Here is a 19,942-nt window from a genome sequence, read left to right as displayed (position 1 = left end):
GCCTTGATTTTTCTCTCAAACTCTAATAAAATGGTCCTTGAGCTTTCTTCCAAGTTTGTTTTTTAAAAATTTATTGTGTGTTGCCTACATGTATGTATCATGTAAGTACCTTATGCCCACAGACACCAGAAAGGGGGTGTTGGATCCCCTGGAACTAGAATTACAGACGATTGTGAGCTGCTGTGTGGCTGGCTCCTCTGGAAGAGCAGCCACTGCTCTTATCCACTGCGCCATCGCTCTAACCCTTCAAATAAATATGTTCTCAAATTCTTTTGTTTATAAGACTAATAAATTCAAAAAAGGACTCCATGTTCCCTCGTTATGTGCTCAGACAAACACATCAGCAGAGTAGAAGCCAGGACTCTGACCCAAATCTACCAGGAGAGGGGTTATATCTATTCAAACATTCAACACCCACTAGAAGGTAGGGACCACCCTACCTAGATACCCTTAACTTCCAGGGTGAGAGGCTACCCCAGCTCAGATACCTCACATCCAGGAGAGGAGTGTTCATCTTAGACCATCCCCAGAATCTACAAGAAGAGTGAAGTTCAAGTTCCATAGATACTCCAAGGATCTAGAAGCCAGGGGCTCTGTCAAGATCAGTTCAAGTCTTAGCCAGAACTTACACAAGAGGAAACAAAGCCTGAATAGTGCTCTGTCTATCCCAACATGCTGAAGAAAAAGCCTGAGTTTATAGTCACATGCAGAGCCCCCAAATGAGTGGCAGAAGGATTAGGAAGGTGGGGTAGTATCAAGAGTAGATTTAAAAGTTGGGGGTGGGCAGTTTCCCAGGGATCCTACCGGGCAGAGACACGCCTGGGGCTAGGTGTCACTGTCCCTGTGTAAACAAAGGGTCAAGCCAAAGGACACTGGTTTGAACAGGATAGCATGCCCCACTAAGCCCCATCTGAACAAAAATGGAGCTACAGAAGTCAGGCCAGCAGCCTCCCCTCCCCATGGATCAATGGAAATTAGGACACGCTTGTGGCTTGGCTGGAGGCCTCTTGTCAACTGGATTGGTAGAAACAGCGACAGAAGAGAACAGTTTGGCTTGCTTACAGCATTCTTCCTTTTAATGCAGCTAAACCTTCTATAGCCTCAGGAAGGAATCAGGTCTATTAAAAGCCATAGCCTGTGTGGCAGCTGAAGACCCGCGAGTTACCCGCGAGTTGTCATCCAGGCCAGTCCCCACACACATGGGGGACAGCAGCTCCTCGTGTGGAAGGTACTTGTCACTCCTGCTGACAGCGCTGCCTTCCTAGGATTTCGTGTTAAAAAATATATTTTGAGGCTGTGATGCTGGTGGGTGAAGTGAAAGGTTTCCAGTGAAAGATGGAAATGGATGGTCTTTGTTCAAGGTCATCTCCACTTTCAGTTTCCTTAACTCCTCCTGAAGTTTCTTAGTCTTTGGGGAGAAGAGAAAGAGGTGTAAGTTAGATCAGACATGACAAATGAACCCCTACTTCGGTGCATATAGGGTGTGTGCAGGGTGCACGCAGGATACCTTTTCCCCAAGCACCCACAGGCTGAATCTTAGTGTAGTCTCCTCAGTAGTGTGAAGGGGCCACACAACCTGGACATCTAGTAGTTCTTGTACCATCCTTTCCACAGAGTTAGCAATCTTGTGAGACACTTGCCGCACTGCCCCCCCCCCAGCATGTCCCCCAAGACTCCTGTGCAGGCAGCAGTATGAATGGGGGAAAAAGAAAAACCCATTGAGGCTGGTACCCCTGGTGCCCCCATACCACACTGCTGTGGCTTGTGGTGGGACATCACCCTAAACATATTCCCAGCCAAAGTTTCTAACTGCCCAGGAACTCAGCCAGCCAGCCAGCCAGAGAGGGCCAAGGAAGGAAACTGCCCAGCCTGGAGTCAGGTGTGTTCTTTGTGTTCCCTGTTTCCCAGCCCACCTGCCAAGTAGGAAAAGATAAACCCACAGAAGAGGCCTGGTGGTCACAGGTGGGCTCTTCTCACCTCTGCCTGCCCAGTGTCTGTCTGCTGTGGCCAGCTGCCTGATCCTTAAGTGGAAGCCTTAGGTCACCCCTCACCCCTTCTGCTGGTCTCCTCAAGCCCAGCCCCGCCATCTTGGCCCAGTCCCAGAGATGCCCCCACCCCACAGAAGCCTCAGCCCAGCTGGGTGTGGCCACTCTCAGCTCTCAGGTCCACACCACTCCAGTCACATTGCTGTTGGTTGTTTATTATCCATCTCCAGGAGCCTGTCACTCCCGGGTTTCCAAACTGGACAGCGCTCCTAAGCCTCTGCTCCTGGACAAACCTGCCTCTCAACCAGGTGCTCCGATCCTCTGGTGCCCTGGCAAATAAGGTCTTCTGGCTTCCTTTCCTTTTCCTTTTCCTTTCCCTTTCCTTTTTCCTTTCCTTCTTTTTCCTTTTTTCCTTTTTCCTTTCCTTTTTCCTTTCCCTTTTCTTCTCCTCTCCTCTTCTCTCCTTTTCTTTGCTCTGCTTATCCCTCTCAGACAACCTCTGGGGGCAGAACTTATTCCGTGTCCTCTGGAGAGGCTGGGCAGAATGTGACACTTTTGTGGGCCTGCGTGTCCTCAATGGCATCATTTCTGCTGCTCTGGCCTGATCCTCCATGATCACTCTGGCAGTGGGATTGTTCCGTCCTTGGTCAGGACTTCAAGCTCCTAACAGGTGGACTACCCTTTCTCTAACTGTGCTTAGTTCTCCTTTGAGACAGGGTGTCATGCAGGCCCGCTGTAGCTTGCGGCCCACCATGCAGGCAAGCATGGCCGTGGACTCTTCATCCTCCTCCCTCTACTCCTAAGCCCTGGCATTGTAAGCATGTGGCAGTATGTCTCGTGTGCTGCAGAGCAGCCGCAGGGCTTCACACATGCTAGGGAAGCTAATCTTTTATTTTTAAATGTTCCCTTCACTTACTCTGGCATCTCCTGGAATATGCTAGTACATACTGAACCTCCTGAACCAATCTTCTAGTTGTTGTTGCCTTAAAATCTGGTTTCAACTCTGTTGTCCACATCCCCTTTTCTTTACATTGTGCTTCCTAGGGCGTTTATTTAATCTCACCTCCAGGCACTTGCTGTGTTTCTACTAGAGCCCAGGAATTAATGCTATCGTCATTGTCATCGTCATCATCATCATCTTCCTCTTCACATTTTGTAGATGTATTTGTCTTATGTGTATGAGTTTTTGCCTGCATATATGTATATGTATCACATGAGTGCCTGGTGCCAAGGGAGGTCAAAGATGGCACTGGGTCCTCTGGAATTGGAGTTAAACATGATTGTAAGCTGTCATGTGGGTGCTGGGAACTGAATTTGGGTCCTCCAGAGGAGGAGCAGTGCTCTAGCCCTACTGTGTGTTTCTTAAAGTTGGTATCTGTTTTTTCCTTCTGGCTTCCCTGCAGGCTTGCTGAGGCCTCTCCTGCGGGCTGAGTGCAGGCTGGTTCCCCATCCATCAGAAGGAGATTCCATCAGCTCCAGACCTCATAGGTGTCGCTGGGCACCCACTGGCCACTCTGTATCGGGTTGGTTCCAGGGAACAGCTGTGTAGTCTGTTTGTCAGGAGAGTAAGGAAGGCTCTTCCTGCCTTGACAGGCTCAGGGAAAGCAGAGGCTTTGTGACAGAGACAGCTGGATAGCCACAGAGTCATGGCTCCCTTTCCAGGTCCCTAGGACCCCAGGACCTGCTCACCTGGGTGACAGGTCCTTTCCAGAGCTCAGGCAGGTATCGCATGGTCATTGTCACCACACCTGACTCCCAAGGAAGGTCAGGTTCTGCTGGGTGGGACAGTGGAGACAGTGGTGACTTCCCAGGGACAGACTTTCAGCTCTTATCTACTGTCCCCAGGCTTGCATATGTTTTTTAACTTTTGTATTAGTTCTTTGAAATTTTTGTCCATCATGTTTTCATCATATTTCCCCCTCTTCCGATTCTCCCCAGATCCACACCCCTGACCCACCTAGCTTTGTACCCCCCCCCAATCTTATTAAGACCAATTTGTGCTTCCCAAATAGTTGTGGATGTATGGCTCACTGAGGCATGGTGGATTGACCAGGGGCTACACTATCACTTGGGGGCAGACCCCTAGGGCATCCTCCCTCATACACCTTGCCAATAGCCTCTCTGCTAGGAATGGGATTTGGAACCAAATCCGTGCTAGGATTCGGCCTAGGTTTGCATTCTTGTGTTCTGGGGTTCTATGGGATAAATCTTACAACTAGCTGGTTCTCTCTCTCTCTCTCTCTCGCTCTTGCTCTCTCTTTCTCTCTCTCTCTGTAGGCTCTTAATACTATATCTCCAGGGACTTTCTTCTTATAAAACTTTGCTGGCTTCAGTATGTGCTAGAATACAGGCTCAGTATTATGCCAAAGGTCAGATAACAGTGACTGAAAACCAGGGGTGTGGCTTCTTGGGGGAAGCCAGAGCCCAATGCTGCAGACTCCCTGCAAGTGTGACTGGGCATCCACAGTTTTCACCTCAAAGCTGTCTTGCCTCCACTGTGCCTGTCTAGAAGAGTAGCTCCGTTTGTTTGTCTGTTTTCTGGCTGTGGAGAGGTGTGATTAATCTGGCTGCAAATGTGAAGCACTGACTTGGAAGGTCCGATCTCATGATGGGATTGAGGCCAGGGTCTACTTTTGTCTATCTGGATAGAATAGACATGGAGTCGCAGATAGGCTGTCAGAAAAGCCTAGTCTTGAGCCAATGCCACACTGACCCGGAACTAGGCAATGGTGGAGTCGTGGGCACCCAGATACCACTATCACAAAACCTCTGCTTGCTTCCAACAGCTTCCTGTCGGCACGGGAAGGGCTTCTGCTCTCTGCTTCTCTCATTAAGCAGGGACACTGAGGCACAGGGTGGACGCTGACGATGGATGAGGTTTAACTTCAAGAGTCTGGGGGAGAGTTTAGGGGCACTTTTGCTCTGGGTAGGAGCTCAGGGACATGGTCATACGGATCCCTGTGGATTTGACACAGTGTTCTCTTTCTAGGCAACAGCAATGAGCCCTTTCCAAACAGCTCCCTTTCAGCCAGCACAGGGCTTCAGCCCACCATCTGGGTGTGAGGCATTAAACAATGACTCCATAGACTCACGGAGCAGACCAGTTCTAGACCTGTTGCCCGTCCCTGTCCTCAAAGGCCCTAAGCTATCATGGTCATCCCATTATGTCTGGTGCAGCTGAGGGCTCATAATGTGGCCAGACTATTTTTTCTGGAGCTGCCCCCTGCACTCACTACAGACACCGCACAGATGAACCACATGGTTAGAGGATATCTACTCTGCAGTGGTATAGAGGATTCCCTTCCATTAGTGACACATTCCCAAACAGGCAACAGGTACTCACGGTTTCCAGGTCCTGGTTGGCTGTCTTAATGTCTTGCATTGGGTTTGTACCCAGGAAACTTCGAGTGCGGATCTGCTGTGTGTGCCGCTTTATCTTGTCCTCCAGCTCTGCTAATGGTGAGGCACTGGAACACAGACACTTGCTGTTTGGATGCTGGCCTTAGGCTAGACGTGCCCATTGCAACCAGGGAGAAAGCACTTTTCCCTGAAGTCCGCTACCCCCCCTGAGGCACCAGGTGGCTATGGCATGGCTCCTTGCCTCCCCCTAGAGATGCTGGGCTTGAGGCAACGTCTTTATCCACACAGCCACTATGCTTAAACACCCTCCAGTTGGGGCTGGAGAGCAAGCTCAGAGGTTAAGAGCACTGGGGATCTTACATAGGAACTAGGATCAGTTCCCAGCACCCTCGTGGTGGCTAAGAACCACCAGTAACTCAGTTACAAAAGATATGACACCCTCTTCTGGTCTCCTCAGGCACTATTCACACATGGTACACAGACACAATGCAGGCAAAAAACCCATACACATAAACATAACCCCTCAAGTCCACGTGTGGCTGTGGGGAGCTAGGAGCTGGTTCTGTGGCTGTGGGGAGCTGGTTCTGTGCATGTGGGGAGCTGGTTCTGTGGCTGTGGGGAGCTAGGAGCTGGTTCTGTGGCTGTGGGGAGCTAGGAGCTGGTTCTGTGGCTGTGGGGAGCTGGTTCTGTGGCTGTGGGGAGCTGGTTCTGTGCATATGGGGAGCTGGTTCTGTGGCTGTGGGTAGCTAGGAGCTGGTTCTGTGGCTGTGGGTAGCTAGGAGCTGGTTCTGTGCATGTGGGGAGCTGGTTCTGTGGCTGTGGGGAGCTGGTTCTGTGCATGTGGGGAGCTGGTTCTGTGCATGTGGGGAGCTGGTTCTGTGCATGTGGGGACCGCATTTCTTGGGTGAAACAAATCTACCAGATTTGCTGACCCTTTAGACAGAGCAGGATGTTTCATTGACCTGAGATTTTTAAACACATCTCTATCTCTTTTAACTGTGACTCTAAGGTTGCTATTTCTTGACTGTAGATGCAATGATTCAGAATGGCAGAAAGAGGCCAGGAACCTCTCGGGCTAAATGCAGGGAACCCCTTCTCATCCCATCCTGCACACTTAGCTCTCTGCCACCTGCGCTGGATGCTGCAATGCTTCTAGAGGGTCCCAGTGGCTTGGCTCAGACCTCTCCCCTCCCCAGTTGGTCTTTTATTAGTACCTAGCTTCCCCAAAGCTGTCCTGAGCCACAGATGGGTCTGCCAACTGGCCAATTGACATGCCACTATCCCTGTTAGTAGCCTACTGTCCACCTGAACAGAGGCTCTAATACTAGGACGTCAAATCCTAAGGTACCATGAACTGGCCTTCTCATGGGTTTTCCTGTCTTTCTTTTGGCAGAAGCCATACCCAATATACCACTATGGGAAGGTTAGGGGTAGTCCTGAGGGCTGAAAGGTCAGGGATGGGGGTGAGACAAGCGCTCAGGCACTGGAATAGCTGGGGCAGGACTGGGGGTGGGGCTACAGGAGTACCCCTGCAGGGGAGTCTTCTAAGACTTCCTGATCATCTGGTAGGGTGATAGAACTCCAAGGGCAGGGACTTTGTCTTTCCAGATTGCTCACTGTGCTGACTGCTCACATAAGGCTGGACACTCAGAGGCACTGAGCTGGGGAGCCCAGAATACACAACTGTCACCAACCTTATTTCTATAGGCCTTTGTGCTGTCCCCTCTCCGCTGGGCTTCACTTTCCCAAATGGACTTACTGGCATTTTCTCATAGTCTGTCAGATCTGTGGCAAAGGGAATCTTCGATGCCATCTAAAAGAAACCACAGCAGGGTATTCCCAACAATGGGCGAGAAGGCTGCTCTTCCTTCAGGCCCACTTGCCAGGCTCGTGAGCTTTCCCTCCACCCTGCTAGGCCACCCAGGGTCTACACAGAGGAGGGGACATTCTTTACCAACATCCCCACATCACTCAAAGGTCCCAACAGCACAGGTTGGAGTACAAGCAGTGTTGATCAAGGGACGCTGTTATGCTCAAGGTTGCTAGAGCTGACCCAGAATACCCTGAAAGTCTGTCACGTGACAGAAGACACACAGCTAACCCAAGTCATTCATACAGGTGTGAATTCGTTTTAAAATCACAAAGCTTCAAGCTAATACATAAGTGCTGATACAAACGGAGTATACCAAGTACAGGCCTTAAACTTGGCCAGCCTGCATGCAGGATAGTGTTGCTGGCCACGGATCTACATATCATGGGTGGGACAGGTGATGAACCTACAGGTGTCTCAGTTGTCCCCCTGATAGAGCAGCTGCATTCTGAGGGATACTAGGGCATGTCTAGATGTGCTGTTTGGCACAGGCACATGCACGTGTGCGTGCATGCACATACACACACACACACACACACACACACACACACACACACACACACATACACGCACACACACATCCCGGCCCTCAAGGCCAAGTAGTGCTAGATCTTTCAACAGCGCTCTCAGTGGGTTTCCAGGACATTCCACAGCCCTTTTGCCATGTTGCCACAGTGGCCCTCGTCTCTGATTTCACTGAGCTGTGGGAACAGGGCGTGGGGAGACGGGCCCAGCCCAGAGAGGAGACTTATGTGCTCTCTGTAATATTAAGGGGTTACTTGGAGTCATGAAAACAGCCCACTCCTTACAGCGCCCCCTAGGCACACCTCTTATTTCTAGACAGCCTGATGGCACTCAAGCTTTATGGCCACCCGTACCCTATTTGGCCTTGCTTACCCACTGTAGTCCGTGGAGACACTGGACTGGCAGCAACCCTGCTTTCTGCCCTACAGCCTGGGTCACCTTGTCTCCTGACTGCTGTGGCCTTTCTCCAGGGCCTCTCTACTCCCAAGTCACAGACAGATCCAATCCAGGCTAGTCTCCAAATTCTCCTCTGACTATGACCCAAGAGATCTGACTGTTTCCAGCTTCTCACTTATGCCTACCCAGTGCCCGTACCTTCTTTGCTCTGCTCAGTCTCAAGAGCCAAGCAAGGCTCAGCCCTAATCCTGGCTCCTTCAGGACCTGAGCAGTTCTGTTTACTCAACATTGGAGGCAAGGGAACTTCTTGTTTGGTTTTGGACCCTGGGACAAGAGACTAAGGTGCATATTTTACACATCAAAGCAGACATGGCCTCCAGGTTTTCCCTGCATCCCTCAGTCCCTACCTGGCATACCCTGCCCCCAACTCTGGGATTTCTTTCTCTCTCTCTCTCTCTCTCTCTCTCTCTCTCTCTCCTCTATCTCTCTGAGCATGTGTCCTTTCTCTCTTTCTCTCTCCTTTCCCCTCTTTCCCCACGGTGATTTCCCTGGCCTTGGTCCTTGGGGCCAGAGGGCAGCTTCCCAATAAACCTGCAGTTAATATCATCCAGTCTGGCTTGAATTGGCTCATTTCATCGGCAGAGAAATAACTTCTAACATCTTAGTGGTTAAAGACTAGAGACATTTCTATCTTCCTCCCAGGTCTTCTGCTGTAATGGTCAGTTTTCCTGCAGAGCCATTAGATGGCACCCGAAGCTGTTTCGGCAGCTCCAGGCAAGCAGATGTGCCTGGATAGGACATGCTAGTAAGGGCGACGAGGGCCACGTGACCAGTGCTGCTCGCCCTGCTGCCTCCAGGGGATGAGGTGGGGAACTAACTCACCCTCGGATTCCGGACCTTAAGTATGTGTGCGTCTGCCTGCAATGTGCAGGGTACGTGCATGGGGAGGCAGGGTGTGAGATTCCACGGCTGACTTGGTAGAGTGAGACTGAGTGGAAGAGGGAAAGGGAGTGAGCTTCCTGCCAGGGCCCCTGCTATGCACTATCTCCCTTCAAAGGTGGACTTTGAACTCAGCCAGACCCTGCCTCCTATCAGATCCCTGCATCTTCCCTTCCGAGCAGCAGATTTCCAGGGCTGGAATCTTATCTGCCAGCACTCGTAGTTCAAACCCAGCATGCCTGACACTCTGAAAGGCCTGGATCCCAGGAAGATACAGAGAGGGGACAGGAGCCACCACACCCTTCTTTTACAGCCATCCCCCACCCCGGAAATGCAGAGGGCTGGGGCAAAACAGAATTCCGCATGCTTGCAGACTGTGGCAGCTGCTTCACCACAGGAGATCAAAAGTCTTCCAAAGAAATTCCCGCAGAAAGAAATGCGTGATGGCAAGTCCAGGTGATATTCCCCCCCCCCCCCCATTAAAGTCAGACATTACTTGCTTTAAAAATTAAAGGCACGTGTTGGGGGTGGGGCTCATCTACACACATTTACTATTACAGAAAAATATAGGCAAGAAAAACTCATCCAAACACCTTATTCTCTATGAACAACAACAAAAATGTAAGTGCTTGAAAATTGGGCAACCTTTTAGGCCCGGGAGTCGGTGACTGGGGAAGGTTCTCACCAGCTTTACAAGAAAGCTTCAAACACACAAACACCATGGAGGCCCGGGGGGCGGGGGAGGGGGGGACGGGGACGGGGGTGGGGGCGGGCTCAAAGGTTACAGGCCAGGCTTCAGAACAACATGGAGAAGAGAAATATAAGCTTTTTCTGAATAGGGTGGTAGACCTGGAGTCTTACCAGTGTCCAGCCTCAGAAGTCTTTTACCAGGCTGTGCCTGCACAGGCTACGACCTACACACTCACGGGTCACAAGAAGCATGAGAAAGGCAAGTGGGCTCAGCCTGGAGCCAAGCTGCAAAGAAAGGCATTTTCTCACACATGGTGAGTACTCAGGCTTGGCACTCAGTGCTCAAGGCTGGAGCATCAGCTCCGCCCAGCAGCCTCCAGCCGTGCTCAGCACCCTAGCACCCTCTAGTGACCTCCTGCCCAACTGCAGGAGCCCGTACCGGCTGTGAACTCCCCCTAGGCTGGCACAGGGACACACCTTCTACTGTTGAGTGCCCACTGTGTGTTTGTTTCTGGAGATGACAAAATTCGCCACCAAGTGTCTTTGCTCACTGTGCCTATTAGACTGCTTTCATCTCTGAAGAATGAACCTGACGGAGTCGCCAAAGATACTACCTTGTTTGTTTGTTTGTTTGTTTTGAGAAAAGGCCTCATGTGGCCTCAAACTCCATCCTTAGCTGATTCTCCTGTCTCTGCCTTCCAAGTGTTGGGGTTACATCACAAGACAACCCCCAGTTTCTGTGGTGCTGGGGTTCTCCCCAGGGCTTTGAGGGTGTTAGGAAAGCCCTCATCACCTGAGAGATGTCCTCCATCTGCTTGTCCTGTTATTGGGATGATCTTCCAGGAGGCTGCTGGGGGCTGTACTCACAGACTGCTCACAGTGCAGGGCTCTCAGCTGGACCGGTGAAGTAGCCCACACACCATGGGCTCACTCCTCCAGCCATTTGAGGTTTCTCTTGGGAACTGCCTGTCACATCCTCTCCCTATTTCTCCCTTAATCTTTGGTTTCTTTAAAGAATTTTTTTTTTTAAAAAGAAGAGATTTTTGGTTTTGTTTTATGTGTACTGAGTTCTTTGCCTGCATGTGTGTGTGTGTGTGCCTGGATCCCAAGGGGGCAGGAAGATGTCAGTGGATCCCTTGGAAGTAGAGATGGTTGTAAGCTACCTTCTGAGTACTTGGAACTGAAGCCAGGTTGCAAGAGCAGCAAGTGTTTGTTGTAACACCTAAGTAATCTTTCCAGCCCCCCTCTCTGTCTGTCTGTCTGTCTGTCTGTCTGTCTGTCTTTCTTTCTCTCTCTCTCTCTTTCTTTCTTTCTTTCTTTCTTTCTTCCTTTCTTTCTTTCTAAGAAAGAAATAAATCCCTGGGTGTCCTGAAACTCAACTCTGTAGACCAAGCTGGCCTCCCCAGTGCTGGGATTAAATCAGTGTACCACCACTGCCTGGCTGATAAAAATATTTTTCATTTTTTTTATCACCCATGAAAAATCTGGGGAATATAGAAAGAATGATGGACACTAAAGTGAACACTTGGCATAGTACAATGCAGTGTTAAAGGAATAAGGAACACACATTCCTCTCTGACATCCCACCCAGTGCAGAAGGCAGTACCATGGTGGACCAGAACAGAGCAGCCTTCAGGATGTGCAGAGGGACCAAGGCTAGCTTACAGCATGCTTTCCCTGAAAGCCCCTGTGGTCCTCACGACATCATTTATAAAGATCCCGTTGCAGGATCCAGGATGGCTTTAAGGAACAACTCTTGAGAAAGGCTTCCTGGGTAAGAAGTGTACATGACACGAGGTGACAGGTCCTGTTTGAGTTGGAGAAGTCCAAATCTCTTGACCTTTCATCCCAGGAGATGGCAGACCTTTGTCTCTACTGGCCATGAGCAGGGGACCCACACCACCAAGGGACCCTACCTGCATCAGAATTTGAAATCCCTGCCCCGTGCTTTCTGTCACTCTCCTGTGACGTTCTACAGTAGCAAACACTTCCAAGGTTTGTTTGTTTCTTTTCCTTGTTCCTTAAGATAACAAACCATTGTTTGAGTTGGATGAGCAGCCTGTCCTACTCAGCCATCCGCTGCCCAAGCCCTATTGTAGACTAGCCACACCAGGCATCAGTGACAAAGGTCTCTGCTTCAGGCAACGTGCACTAGAAGTCAGTGACAAAGGGGCATGGCAGATGGTCAGCAAGGCCTCACTACAGGTTTGCTGCTGACGGGTTCTGGGGGAGATCAGTTAAGAACTGGAGTCTGGAGGCCCCAGTCAGCCACGCAGGAGAGCATGACTCCCAGCCATCCCAGCATGACTGCAATGGATAAACATGCTATCCCGAAAGGGATCAAGGCTGGTGTCTTAGTTTTCTTTTGCTGGGGAGAGATACCATGACCAAGGCAACTTATAAAAAGAAGTGTTTACTACCCAATACTAAACTTGCTTCCTTATGGTTTCAGCGGGTTAGACCATGGCCACCATGGTAAGGAGCTTGGCAGCAGGCAGACAGGCATGGCACTGGGACAGTAGCTGGCAGATTACACACTAAGATGACCATGAAACAGAGAGAGTGAGAGAGAGAGAGAGAGAGAGAGAGAGAGAGAGAGAGAGAGAGCGAGCGCTCACTGGGAATGGTAAAGCTTTTGAAACCTCAAAGCCCAGCACCAGGCAATACCTCCTCCAACAAGACAGGCAACATTTCCTAGTCTTTCCCAAAGGCTTTTACCGACTGTGGACCATGTATTAAATTATATGAGCCCCTGACAGTCATTCTCATTCAAACTCCCATAGCTGGGTACCTATGTACCAGTGACAAGCTGCTCAGAGAAAGATTCAATGGTTGCTTTGTGGTATCCATGTTCCTAATACAAATCTCTCACTAAACCCTAGGGAGTGAAATCAGATGGAGCTACAACGGATACGAACCACTAGCCCAAGGTATCAGGTCAGGGAAGACACAATGAGACACAAGGGCCCAGCCGGAGCACACCAGACAGCATGAATACTAGCTGACAAGAGGATCCCACTGTGGAGAAGGCAGTAATGGGCGGTCTTCCTTTGGGTCTCCGTATTGCAGCACTAAGGCATGTCTATTCTGAGTGCTGCTCTGAGACCTGGGAAAATATCAACATCAAAGGAAGAGAGGAGGGATGTATGGAACTCTGCATTGATTCTGGAACTTTACTATAGATTCTAAAATTAGTTTTGTTTTTGAAGTGTGCACACTGACCTCATCAGCAGGCCAGCAGAGTGGTTAGAGCAGACTACACGAAGCCTTGGGACCTCCCTCAGCTACTGACTTAACCAATGGCTTGCTAGACATGGGAAGCCGGTTTTGTTTTGTTTTTGTTTTTGTTTTTTTTTTGTTTTTTTTTGTTTTTTTTGACACAGGGGTTCTCTGTTGTAGCCTTGGTTGTCCCGGAATTCACTCTGTAGACCAACCTGACCTTGAACTCACAAAGATCCACCTGCCTCTGCTCCCAAATGCAGGGGTTAGAAGGCCTGCACTGTTGCCTGTCTAGACCCAGGCGCAGAGGATGCTGGGTACATTCTGGAGGAGCAGCCAGTTCCCTGGTGCCGATTGCCCCCTGTGCCCCTCGGGACCAGGATCTGCAAGGGGTGCTGCACAGACACCCTGTGAGACACAGCCTCACAGGGACCCTGGGGTCGGGGGATAATTTGCAAGGCCACTGTTCTTTAGGTCCCAAAGTGGCTGGCACGTGGGTGCAGACTTTAGAGGACGACACCCACAGACACATCTCAGCTTAGTGGTTTGCTCTCCCCCCCACCGAGTCCTTCAGATGGAACCAGTAGTCAGCGAGCAGAGGGCAGCTTCAAAGGCCAGGGCAGCTGCAGTGCTCACAGGATGGGGCTGTATGAGGCACCACTGCCTTAGAGGAATAGCCTGGACGTTGTGTGTGTGAGCCGCGCCCTGCTCACACGTGGGACCGGAGCCACCTCGTCTGCCACGTACCATGTTACTATGTGGAGGTTGGAGTTTACTGAGTTCCCTCCTGGTCCTCATGTGCTGGGTCTGCTCTCGCCACTCCTGCAGAGCTCTCTTGTCTCTGGAGAAGAAGCACGGTCACGTTAAAGTCACAAGCTACAAGATACTTCAAGTAGAGCTGGCAAGGTCTGTCATTTCAGCTTCACTAAGCCTTCTTCTATCTCTCCGTCTGTTCATAGTGAGAAACTGGTAGCCTTTCCCTCCCCTCCCCCTCCTTCAGCTGGGCTTCTTCCAAAACACTTTGAGCAGAGACTGGGGTAGGCAGATCCCAACTGAAAGCCCCTGGATGTAGGCTGCCCTTCATGCTACAGGCTGATACCTTGCTATGGCGGCTGAGCTCCCCAAGTCCCATTGCCAAGGGGAGAATGAGCTAGGCCATGGCACTGGGTCACAGGCTGCAGACCCTGCTGGGGGTCACAGCAGCTTCTCGGATACTTGATGACACACATCTTCCATCTCACTGGACTCCCTGGGGGCCAAGTGAGCTTCTAGGGATACAGAATGTTCACTGTGTCCAGAGTGGTATGGATGGAATGAAGCCTTGTTACATTGAAGCCACCTCTGCTGCCTGCCCCAAGTACACCTTCCTCTGAGAATCCTCTCCAGCCACTGGCTCCATGGCTGGCACTCCAGATCCTGTTCCAGATCAGCCTCTTCTTGCCCTCTTCAGAGAGAGACACGTGGGTACCAGCTCATGCATTCCCTGCCTTGGCCTGGGTCTCCCCATCTCTCTTTTCCATCCTGAGCTCCACCTCCTGTGTGGAGCCTTAGAACTTCCAGGGTCCCGTGGGTTCCAACATGAGTATAGAGCTGGGTTCTCCTCTATGCCTCCTCCCAGGTGTCCTGCCGCCACTGGCCTAGATGGTCCAAGTCTCTAGCCCCCAGAGCTTAGACGGACACCAAATCTTCCGCTTAGCCCCTGGACAAGGGACTCCCATTTCATTAGCTATTTCTCCATCACAAGGTACACCCCTCAGGAAGCTCCTAATTGGGAAAGTGAGGGTGCCTGCCCCCGCCCCCCGGTGAGCTGCTCAGCAAGGGGGCATAAAACAGAGGTAGTAGGACAATGGAGAGAAGTCACCGGTTCTTTGTATACACCGCATGCTCTCAGCAAAGGTGGACAACCCACTGTGGAAGAGGAAACTGACTTCAGGGTGTCTGCTATGCTGCCAGCCATAGGCTACCATGAATGCTACTTGTGGGCAGTGTGTCCCCGGTTAGATCCCAGACAAACAGAGGCAGACTTCCTGATTGTGGCCTCAAGAGGTTTATTTATAGCCAGGCTTCAGGGGGGAGGAGTGGGAGGTTTCAGGGACATGTGCCTGATGTGGCCAGGATCCCTGATCCTGACAGGACAGGGGAGGGACAGTAAGAAAAACTATAACTAAAAGGGAAAGAAGAGGAAGTCAAAGGCAGCATGTGGGATATGGCTAGGAAGCTCACAGAAGCTAAGGACATAGAGAGTCCATCCTCACTTTAACCTGTGCGTACAAATCCACTGGGATCCCCCACTGGCCAAACCCAACCATGAGGTTTGGGGCCCTGTGGTTCTGTGGATGTGGTCCATACCGGCTGGCTGGAGGGTGCCCATAACAGGACACAGCTGGGTTGCCAGTAGAGCTACAGGGCAGAGGAGAATAGCTGTTGAGAACGGTGGGGCTGACAAGCTAGGCACAGAAACCCAAGGGAAGGAAGTGTGTCAGTGGTGTCAGTGTGCCACCGACAGGAGAAGCTCACAGGTGGCTGGTCACTTCTAAGAGCATTCCTTAGATATGATGGCAGGCCCTAGGGATGGGCAGAGGAGGAGAAAGGTATGTGGCCTCTGTGTGTGTGTGTGTGTGTGTGTGTGTGTGTGTGTGTGTGTGTTATGGGCAAAGAGCTCAAGGCACTTGGAAAATGCAGGCAGGCCTTGGGGAGAGGCAGGGGACAGTCAACTGCTCAAAGGATACCCACTAACTATCATGCTGTGCAAATCCCACAAGGAGTCTCTGAATGACTGGGCAAGAGCCTGGGCCTCTCAAAGAACTGTAGGCCACGAGAGATGTGCAAGCAAAGGCTTCCACACGAGGGATGCTGACCCAGCCTGGGTAGGAACTGAAGCCATCAGTCCCCTGATGAGGCTGGAGACAAAACCACACCAACATGGTTGATCATGGGGAGGTCTCCCAATCCTGATGCTATCCCAGCCCAGGCGCACCTCCTCCGTTGCTCCAGCACTGTCTCCTTCTCTTGGAGCTCCTGAAGAGCCGCCTTGTGAGTGTCTTCCATCCTGTTTGCATGAACTGTGTTTTGGTACCCTGAAGGGAGGTTGGGCAAGATGCCTTTGAAGGAGGTGGACCTCTTCCTAAAAATCACAAAATGTTAATAGCTGAAAATGTAACTATATGACGGTAAGCATACTTGCTGGAGAGACAGAGATGAACACATGCAGATGTAAAAGAAGGTTACAGTGTAACACCTTGTCTCAAAAAACCAAAACCAAGACCCCAGCCCCTGCCCTAATAAATAGCAGAAGAGCTTAAAGCAGGCCTGGTGGGTCCACTGCATATTGAAATAGTCACTGGTCCCAGCTACAGCAGTCCAGAGAAAGCCTCAGTACTGACCCATGTCAGTTGAGGACTCTGTCCTCCAGATGCCCATCAGTTACGGAGCTGAGGTCCATAGGAAAGGGCATCCTTAACCCATTCCCAGGAGGTGGCCCAGTGCCAGCAGGGGAGCCAGAGGGAGCGTGCTCACACACCGAATGTTCCAACCTCTCAAGCCACGGCAGTCTCCCGGGGCTCAGCTCTGGTGTCTATGTCGGACACAGAGACACACTTAAGCACTTTTAGAGAGTGGACCATGATTGTCAAGATAAATTGTCATTACCACTCATCACAGTGAGCATAAGGGGGAGGAGAGAGGTCCCTAAGCACCGGAGGAGGATGCTACTGCTCCCATTGCCTGTGACTCAAATTGAGAACATTTCAGTAGCCCCAGGCCACCAAGACCACAGGCCATGGTGCAGGGTGCCAGAACTTTTGGGCTGTGCTGTGTGTGTGTGTGTGCCTAAAGATTTAGATGAATGTTCAAACCCAGGAAGTGCAGAGGCGGTTCCGTGGGTGAAATGTCTGCTGCACAGGTGTGAAGACCTGAGTCTGTCCCCCAGGCACGCGTGTAGAAAGCAACAGCAGGGGCATGCACCTGCCACCCCAGCACTGTGGGGAGGGGGCAAAGACAGACAGATCCTAGGGGCTTGTTGACCAGACAGACTAACAGAAATAGCAATGTGCAGTGAGAGAGGCTGACTCAAAGATCAAGGTGCAGAATAAGACATATGAAGCCATCTCTAGCCTCCAGATGTGCACACAGAGGCAAATATACCCATACATGTGCATATAAACTCCTTCACAATAACATTTACAATGTCCAGAATCACAGCATAGTTAAAGAGCTAGCTGCTCTCCACGAAGCATAGTTAAAGAGCAGTCATGCTCAGACTCCACAGCTTCTGTAGATATGTCCAGATCGAGTCTTAAGCCACTGGTTACTGTCAGTTCTAAGAGTCTGTCACCCTCAGGAGCCCATTAATGTTCCCCGAGATACAATGACATATCTCTGGAGGATGTGTGAGCTGGTCTGAACACGTTCTCATCCTCTCTACACACAGCACCACACAGTTCCCATACACATCAGCTGCATGAATGGGCGTCACACACCGCCCATGAGCTGCGTGTCCTATTCTGCCAAGTGTGTTCAGTGACACTGGTCTGTCTGCTCTGCTCCTATACTATGGCTTGGTCCGATATACCCTAAACAATGGATTTAGAACAGACAAGCACATTAGGATGCTGTGCTTCAGAGAGTCATGAAATAACTTTACAGCTCCGTGGGTCAGGCAGTCTGCCTCAGCAGAGCCTTACCTGACTGCGGGCCATGGCTTCCTGTGCTTTTTCTCCTTGACGTTTAGCGCTGCCTTGAGATTTGGCGGCAGCTCAACAGCCAAGAGCTTCTTCTCTTGAATCTCCACCTGCTCATTCTCCACAATCTCCTGCCTCAGCTTCCAGAAGCGTCTGATCTCCTCCTTACTGGGCCATATCTCGGAGGCGGCGTTGGATTTGCGGAGCTCACTCAGGTCTAGCCTTTCCATAGGTGGGAAGAAGTCAGCCTTCTCCTTCTCCTGGTCTGGGTCATTAAGGCTGTTCTCACTAGGTGAGCCTTTACGGGGCAGAGGGAGCACGGGATACTGAAGGTCATTGCTGCCCATCTTAGGTGCTGAGACTTCTGGTGGAATAAAAAGACATTTCAGTGTTTGTGGAGTCAATCTTCACTATCAACTTGTCTGGATTTAGAATTACCTCAGAGATACATCTCTGGGTCTGTGAGGGTGTTTTCAGATAGGCTTAACTGAGGAGGGAAGACCCACCCTCAATGTGGGTGGCACCATGTTATGAGCTGGGGGCCCAGATAGCTGAGCACCAGAGTTCATCTCTTTCTGCCTCCCAGCTGCAGACACATTGTAACCAGCTGTTTCAAGTGCCTGCTGCCATGACTTCCCCAGAGGGACTATCTCTCCTCAAATCCTGAGCCAGCATGAGCCTTTCTTCTATAAGTTACCAAAATAGGGTGTTTTGTCACTCCAACACGAGACTCTACCTACAGCAGTGGCCAGTAAATCAATGCCACTCTAAGGATCAGCTAGTGGCCAGGTCCAAGGCCTTTGTTTCTTTGCTCAGATGTCTGGGAAGTGAGAGTCCACTCAGGTCTGGACTTGCTGGATCCCACAGGCTGCCACAGACCCACAGCAGCTACTTCGTGGGGGATGGACACACTCTGTCAAAGGCCCTGAGCTTCTTGCACCTCCTCCACCTACTGCATCTTTTGGTCCATGTGCAGGAGGCATCCTCGCCGCCATTATGGGCATTTCTGCTCCCCTCCCCCAAGATATCTTAAATCTTTATTTCAATTAAAAGCTAGCCCATGTGCTTGTTGTTCTTTGGCGATGCTTTGCTGACTTTTAGCTCTGAGGAAAAACAAGTCCAAAGACTGCCAAGGTAGTGTAGCACCAGCCCAGAGGGGACACAGGCTGCAGACTTGCCCTCAGGCACCATGAGCCAGGATGCGCAGGACTGGACAGGAGCTAAGCAGAGTGAGCTCTACCGTCTAGCATCTTCTGGTCTTAGGTGGCAAACACCTTGGCCACTCTTTGACTATTGATCCTCTCCTTGCACTTACATAAAACATGTCAGAACAGGAGTGACTTCCAGTCCCAAACCTTACCCCAGAGCCAGAGTGTCACACTGACTTCTGTCATCTGTCAAGTCATGCGGACCTGAACCCCCACAGCTGTCCCGGTGACACTTCTTGCACCATTTCCTGGCGCCAGACCCAGTGTCTTCCTGTAAGTGTGGTGTATTCAACTTCCTGTGCCGTTAGTCTCCTCCGGCCTCGAGGAGAGCTTTTCCTTTTTCTCTTTCGTGTATTTTCACTTCTGAATGAACAGAATGCTTTTTCACTGGGGTCTGACATGCATGCCCTCAAGGATTCTGCACCATTTGCCCCAGGTGTTGCCTCAGACCTGCTCCAGAGCCCCTAGTACAGTAGCTGCTGCTTCCAGACTCTCACCCCTGTCTCTCTGGATTCTGGTTGCTCCTGCCCCCTGCCCCCTGCCCCCTGCCCCCTGCTCCTGCCAGGCATGCGGTGCCTTCTATTCTGCCTTTCCTCTCTTATCCTGTCCTTGTCAAGCTGTCCTTTAGGAACTTAGGCTGCCATTACAACCTCTCAGAGTTCAGCTTTCCCCTAAATTATGTGCCTTCACATAGGCAGTCTAAGGCACTGGAATTAGGTGCCACCCAAGGAGGAGCCCTCAGCTAAGGTCCTGTGTAGGCACAGGAACCCTTGAGGCCTGGACTGCACACAAGAGTCCCAGGGCCTTGCTAAGGCACAGCTTCTCACCTTCCCTGCTGCCACTCCCTCTAATGTTTCTGGGTCACCTCTGAATCCACCCACAGGCCCTGGGATCCCTGACTCAGAGCTAGGGCCTGACACCAGCTAAGGCCCTTTATGAACGTGATTGCTTCAAAACACTTCAAGACACTCATGGTGGATGACCAAGGCAAAGACTGGTGCACCATTCCCTTCCCCTTCCTTCTCTCTGACTGCTCAATATGTTGACAGCATGGGGCAGTGCATGTATCTC

General features: G+C 51.0%; 1 protein-coding gene and 1 long non-coding RNA gene across 15 annotated transcripts in view; one reads left to right on the top strand and one right to left on the bottom strand.

The window, feature by feature from the left end:
* Positions 1 to 1,048: 1,048 nt before the first annotated feature.
* The window catches only part of Lrrc27 (leucine rich repeat containing 27), a 31,348-nt gene continuing 12,454 nt past the window's right edge, over positions 1,049 to 19,942 (bottom strand). For 9 of the 14 annotated variants that reach the window (XM_006536267.4, XM_011249862.3, XM_006536262.4 and 6 more), the window contains 6 exons: positions 17,667 to 18,027; positions 15,962 to 16,108; positions 13,732 to 13,825; positions 7,040 to 7,158; positions 5,329 to 5,452; positions 1,049 to 1,408 (listed from right to left, as the gene is read on the bottom strand). In XM_006536267.4, the coding sequence (XP_006536330.1) occupies positions 1,262 to 1,408; positions 5,329 to 5,452; positions 7,040 to 7,158; positions 13,732 to 13,825; positions 15,962 to 16,108; positions 17,667 to 18,027 (992 nt within the window). In that variant the 3' untranslated portion in view covers positions 1,049 to 1,261. Of the gene's footprint in view, positions 1,409 to 3,674; positions 3,758 to 5,328; positions 5,453 to 7,039; positions 7,159 to 13,731; positions 13,826 to 15,015; positions 15,385 to 15,961; positions 16,109 to 17,666; positions 18,028 to 19,942 lie in introns of those variants that run through there. The other 5 variants (XM_006536266.4, XM_030243079.1, NM_027164.1 and 2 more) reach the window with 4 other exon arrangements.
* Gm32315 lies at positions 8,938 to 11,039 on the top strand. Its single transcript, XR_389962.4, has 3 exons — positions 8,938 to 9,531; positions 9,636 to 9,696; positions 9,915 to 11,039. It is a non-coding gene; the product is annotated as a predicted gene, 32315 (long non-coding RNA).

The sequence above is a fragment of the Mus musculus genome, chromosome 7, assembly GCF_000001635.26.
Source record: "Mus musculus strain C57BL/6J chromosome 7, GRCm38.p6 C57BL/6J".
NCBI lineage: Eukaryota > Metazoa > Chordata > Mammalia > Rodentia > Muridae > Mus > Mus musculus.
This window is presented reverse-complemented; position numbering and strand designations above follow the sequence as displayed.